Source organism: Camellia sinensis, chromosome 6 (genome assembly GCF_055761805.1).
Source record: "Camellia sinensis isolate YWXY chromosome 6, ASM5576180v1, whole genome shotgun sequence".
Taxonomy (NCBI): Eukaryota; Viridiplantae; Streptophyta; class Magnoliopsida; order Ericales; family Theaceae; genus Camellia; species Camellia sinensis.
In genome coordinates, this window is record NC_138966.1 from 22,317,838 (window position 1) to 22,324,340 (window position 6,503).

Genomic DNA, 6,503 nt, shown 5'->3' on the forward strand with positions numbered 1-6,503 from the left:
ATGGTGGTGGTTGTTTGCTGTGATGGTTGTTCAGAATAATATGAGAGGCTTATGTTTCAATGGAGGTTTTTTGGGAGGCTCTGATACCAAGTCAAAAACTTGATATTATTTCTTATTACCTTTACTTTACAATATTGTGGATATAAATAGCCACTATACATAATTAGAATGCCAGTAGAGCATATCTCTAATCTAGGAAACATATTTACAATAAATCTATATACGGAAGTATACCAACTTGGAATTAATTCTAGAATCTTCAACACAATCTACATCCGCTAGATTGGCGGACGGATGCAGATTGATTTTCTCCAATCCGCCAATCTAGTGGACGAATGGCGGATTGGAGGTTCCGTGGCCGCGTGGCCGCAATTGACTCGCGCCCACCCCTATATATAAGTATTTAAGTAACAATTTTATAGAATGATAGCGCCAATATTATCTAAATAAATAATTGAAATCATACTTTAAATTTAATTTTAATTTAAATTATTCTTTTATAACACACATTGTACCATCAAATATTTTTTGAATTAAAAAAAAAAAACACATGCATTACAAGGGCCAACTATTAGTTATATAATAAAGCAAGAGGGCTTTTGAATCTTCAACATATTTTTGTCCCACTAGGACATTTGGTCGGTTCAGAACTGTTCAATTTAATGTGTTTTTCAAAATATGTCTTACGTGTACATTTTTTATTTTTCCGCTTCTCTCTCTTACTTTTTTCCTTTTTTTACCTACTCTCTCATGATCCCATGATCCCCACATTCCTCTTTCTTTTTATTTACCTCACTTTTTTTATTTTATTTTTCTCTCTATTTATTTATTTTTATTTTTTCCTTTTTATTCACTTATTTTTATTTATATCGTGACTTCTTGCACATGTATACACTAATTCAAAAATATAAGAGTTTTTTTAAGATAATTCGTAATTTAATATGAAATCATAGTTAATTTCAAGAGTTCCTGATTTCAAGTCTTTTAATTTGTTACCCCCATTTTGTTGTCATTGTAGTCTTCTATTCCATATATATGCCACATAATTATCACAGTTAAAGTTGTTGGGTAGCCTAAATCGAGGGTGGGGAGCTTAATTACATTATTTTAGAATTTAAACCTTAGCATAAGCACAATAAGAGTAATGCTATGGAAAATCTCATTTAATAATTACATTTTAATACCATTTAACCTGACTTCTCACATGATATTAACATCGAGCCAACAAAAATTATGTTTGGTTTTGTATTTTTTAAAAATAATTTTTGAGTTTTCAATTTATATTTTTTAATTGTTAGTGTTTTTTTTTAAAATTTATTTTAATCAAATTTTGTTATTTTTTTAGGTCCACTTAATCTAAATACAATTAAAAAGTAAAAAAATTATAAAAATTCACTGAATATATATATATATTTATATTTAGTGAATTATTTTTAAATTTCTTCGCAAATATTTTATTTTTTAAGTACGTTTAGATTAGTTGTATTTTAAAAAAAAATTAACTAAAATATAAAAAAATCACAAAATAATAAAACACGAAAAATAAAACACAAAAAATAAAAAACTAAAAGCTTGTTTTTGAAAGTTAGGTTTCAGAGACTCTCCAAATTATTAAGAAGTGTTACTCTAACCCTTTAAACTATACAAGCGTATAAATGAGCCCTTTAAATTATTGATGTGTTGAAGTTTGACCTCTAAATTATAAAAAAAATACAAATAGACCCTTTAAATTATTGTCAAGTTTCACTTTAATATCCTTTCCGTACGGGGATCCAATTTGCATATTTACATAGTTTAAGGAGTCCATTTGTGTGCTTTTATAGTTTATGGGACAAAGTGATACTTTTCAATAATTTAGGGGTCTATATGTTTTTATAGTTTAGGAATCAAAATGATATTTCTTAATAGTTTAACAAGTGTTTTTTTGTAAATAATCCAAATTGAAAACTAAACAATTTTACCAATAAATCTTATTTCATAAACAAGTACCCTAATTAGTCCCAAAATTTTCTATTGATCTGTTAAGCCCTCTTAGTGAAAAGTTTCTTTTCGTGTGGTTCTATTTTTTATTTTGGTAGTGTTTTGGTGGACAACTATACTCTTTTATTAATGTGACAAGTATGATCTGATACTCCAATGTGGCAGGTGTTAATGTGACACTCCAATGTCACATTCCAAAAGAATTAAAAAATTCCTTACTTTTTCTAAATGTGACAGCATGGTGGGTATGATGTGACACTCCAAAATTTTTACTCTAAAAAAAATAAAAACTCTTTAATTTACTTTTCCCTAATGGGGTTGTTTGGGAAGTGAATTTAGGCTAAAATCTACAAAAAGACAAAATAGTTTAAAATAACTAATAAGATAAATGTCACATCAAATCCATAATCATTTCACTTTTTCTCTCACAAACATTACATCTAACTACAAAAAAATCTAATCATCTTCCAAACACAAAAATTTTAGCATACTAAAATAGCCAAAAACTAAAATAGTTTACTAAAATAGTAACTTCCCAAACACCCACAATGTGACAACGTGGCGGGTATGATGTGACACTTCAAAAAAAATAAAAACTCTTTAGTGTATTTTTTCCTAATGTGACAACGTGGCAAGTATGATGTGACACTTCAAAAAAAATAAAAAATTCCTTAGTGTAATTTTCTCCAACATGATAACGTGGCGGGTATGATGTGACACTCTAAAAAAAATTAAAAATTCCTTTGTGTACTTTTCCCAAGCATGACATGTGACATTCTAACGTAGTGGGTATGGTGTGACACTCTAAAAAAATTTAAAACTCTTTAGTGTACTTTTTTCAAATATGACACTTTAATGTGACGGATATGATATGACACTAAATTTTTTTTTTAGTGTACATTTTCTAAATATAATACTCCAATGTAGCAAGCAAATGAATCATTACACATCTAAAAGAATTAAATGAATCACAAGAAAAAATATGAGACTATATGAATTACAAGTTCAAAATAAATGACTTAGACCACCTCCAACGCTGAACCTAAATTGATATCAGATTTAAATTTTGATGAAAAATGTACTTTTCCATGCTCCAACCGTTGCATCAGATGAATATCAAAATGAGAAATCAGCAAAAAAAGTATCAAACTGAAAACAAGTTCTGCATTTTACCAAATCACTGTTACTGACCGTTGAAGGAGATACATCGGTTGCCCGGCCGGTTGACCGGCCGGTTGACCAACCGGTCAACCGGTTCATGAGATTAGGCGACGGGTTTGGACTGTGAGTGGTTTGAACTAGCTGAACTGGGTTTGAACTGGTCCGTGGCCTGGGGAACCGGTCAACCGGCCGGTTGACCGGCTGGTTGACCATCCGGTCGCCTGGTCTACGCATCCTACAGGTTTGGTTTGAACAGGTTTGGTTTGACAGGTTTGGTTTTAACAGGTACAATTGTGGACTTGGAATAATTTGAAATAATTTGAAGGGTGATATAAATTTTAATTTCATTGAAAATATAATTCAAATTGTTATCTTTTATATAAATATTTTAAAATTAGTGGTTTCAGTAAATTTACCGTTGAATGGACAAAGTCTTTTGATAATTTGCCGCTCATATACATCTTTTAAAAAGTAGCCGTTTTAATAAATTTACCGTTGCATCAACAGAGTTTTTTTAAAATTTACCGTTGATAATGTGTGCTATAAAATATATCAGTTTTGTATATCAAGATGACAGAGTCTTTTATTTTGAGAAGAGCATTATATTGTATGTTGTGAATTTTGTTTCTTCTGTGATTTTTCTCCATTGAAACTTTAATTTATATTGTATATCATTCTAATATTTTTTACTATTTTACATATTGTATGTACTGTATTTTTTTTAAGTGATGGAAGATTTCCAAATGTTTGAAGAATCACAAATGTTTCAGCACAACACTGATATTAATTTTATGTCGGAAACTTCGCGAGAACAGAACACGCAGAGCAGTGATAATCATTTCATTTCAGAAACTTCTCGTGTTTCTCGTGGTAAAGCATTTACAATTATAGAAGATGAAACTTTATGTAGATCTTGGTTAGCAGTCTCTCAAGATCCCATTACTGGTAATAGTCAGACTATGGTTATATTTTGGGAACGAGTACTTGTTAATTTTAATTCACAATTGAGTGGTGAATCAAATCGAAACCGTATTTCTTTGTCTCACCGTTGGTCTGCCATGCAAAAGGCAATTAATAAATTCTGTGGTTTTCTTGAACAAATTCAACTGAGGCAACAAAGTGGAACAACTGAGGCAGACATGGTAACATTTATTTGTGTTATTAAATATCATTTTTCTTCTGTAAACATGTATTTGTTATTAAAATTGTTGTAATTTTTTCTTGTAGGTCGCTGAAGCAAAGCGGATGTATCATGTAATACAGAAAAAACACTTCACATTTGATACATGTTGGGATATTTTGCGCCGAAGTTGTAAGTGGGATGAATTTCGAACACAATCCAAAAAGAGTACGCAACATGCTTATCCATGTTCTAATCCACCAACTGGAGAATCTGATGCATTTCAATCAAACCAGAATAATGTTCTGCACGAAGAACCATCTAATCTATCAACACGACCAATTGGTACTAAAGCAGCGAAAGAGAAGTTGAAGAATCAAACAACCCGCGATAGTAGATTTGATGAAATGGCTGCCAACCAATCCAAAATGGTTGAAGTGTTATCAACTATTTCTGCTAGAACTATTGAGCGAGATGAACAAAAGGCGATCGACCGTAACCAGAAAGCTGCAGACCGTCGAAGAATGGCCGAAGATAGGGAGGAACAACTAAAACTCCTATCTATGATGAATGAAAGAGAACAACGAAATGAAGATCATAAAATAATGTCAATGGACATGACAAATTTAAATCCAATGCAAAGGGCGTACTACGAAGATCTTCAACGACAGATTTTATTTCGAACAACTAATAGGTTACCTTGAAAGGTTCTGTATTTATTGGTTTCATCTATTGGTGTCATCTATTGGAAAAGGACAAGGAAAAACTGTGTCTTATCTTCATATTGTTATAGATGATTATAATTCCAAGGGGCTATAATTTCACCCTTCATTCAATCTGCGTCTTATCTTCATCTCAATGAATCTCCTCTGTTTGATTTCTCAAATAAGAATATGTTGTACATGTACATACAGTATTACAGATAACTACTTACATATAAATACAGCCTTTATTCTTTTCTTTGGTTACCATTACACCTTTCAAAAACTTTCATACAAATTTAAGTAATCAGAAACATTAATAACATATTACAGATTATGGTATGAGTGAAGGTCGAAAAGATGGTGCTAAAGTAATACCCAAGCAAGTTCATTTTATATCACATAATATTACAAAATCAGTACATTCATAAAAGAAATTTACCTAACAAAAGGTTGTGAAAATAATACAAGACAAAACAATGGATTAACATTGTGGCACACCGATCAACAGTCATTATCTGGTTGTGGTGGAGGAGGGAAGTAGTGATGGTATATGTCATTTACACGATGCTCAATTCTATCAATGCGATTGTTTGCCATGTCATGACGTCTTCCAATGTCCAAACGAAACTCACCAAATTGTTCAATTAATGAGTTCTGTGCAGTGGCAAATGTCTCAAACTCAGTACCCAACGAATTGACCTGATTAGCCATTTGATGTTCCCATTCAACGCGTTGATTATAACGTTGTTCTTCTATGGCCAAAAAATCAGTCCAATATTGAGGTGGTTCAGTTGATGGCATCACATTGACAGGAGGATCTTGTCGAGCATCATCTGGTGGGACTTCATCCTCTGAATCTTCTGCAGCATTATCATTTCCCATTAAATTGGCGGCTGCACCAACCCGATTCACAGTATATAGCGTAATGGGTGAACGGATTTTGATCTCCATTTCATTTGCAAGATGAATCTTAAAATATTTGAAAATTTTTGTCAAGAGCGCCCCAAACAGTAATGACCGGCCCATTTCTTGATTTGCCAGCACCATTTCTTTCATAATTATGTAAGCCACATCTAACTTCTGCCTAACCTCAAAACAGTATAACAAATAGGCATTAAAATATGGAACCGCATCATGATGTCCTTTTTTCGGAGTGACATTTTCTACAATCCACCGGTGGAGGATGCGAAGATAAGATTTTAAATGTCTTGCTTGTAGACTAGTTCCAGTAAATCTGTTCTGACATATAGTAGTATATACATCAGAACCATTACCGACAATATTAACTAACTCAGCCTCAGTCTGAAAATAGGTATTTTCTTCACCTACCTCAACTCCAATAATGCGTGCCAAAGTAGGAACATCAAACTGTACACCCTTTCCTTTCACATATGAGATAAGAGTAAAATTTCCATCTTCTTCGTGAGTAACTCTTAGGTGAACATAAAAAAGGGATACTAGCCGTGGATATACCTTTTGGGGTAAATTAATTAAATTTAGCCATCCCATTGATTCAAGTTTACTAACTAGTAGTGCAT

General features: G+C 32.0%; 1 protein-coding gene across 1 annotated transcript; it reads left to right on the forward strand.

Moving 5' to 3' along the window:
• Positions 1-3,591: 3,591 nt before the first annotated feature.
• Positions 3,592-5,009, forward strand: LOC114283953 (uncharacterized). Its single transcript, XM_082873407.1, has 2 exons — positions 3,592-4,283; positions 4,369-5,009. The coding sequence occupies exons 1-2, from the start codon at positions 3,870-3,872 to the stop codon at positions 4,963-4,965; spliced, it is 1,011 nt and encodes a 336-aa protein (XP_082729533.1). The 5' UTR covers positions 3,592-3,869; the 3' UTR covers positions 4,966-5,009.
• Positions 5,010-6,503: the final 1,494 nt, after the last annotated feature.

Coding starts and splice junctions, on each gene's coding strand:
- LOC114283953 (XM_082873407.1), top strand. CDS start 3,870: ATGGAAGATTTCCAAATGTTTGAAGAATCACAAATGTTTCAGCACAAC. Junction 4,284..4,368: donor GAACAACTGAGGCAGACATG/GTAACATTTATT, acceptor TTTTTCTTGTAG/GTCGCTGAAGCAAAGCGGAT.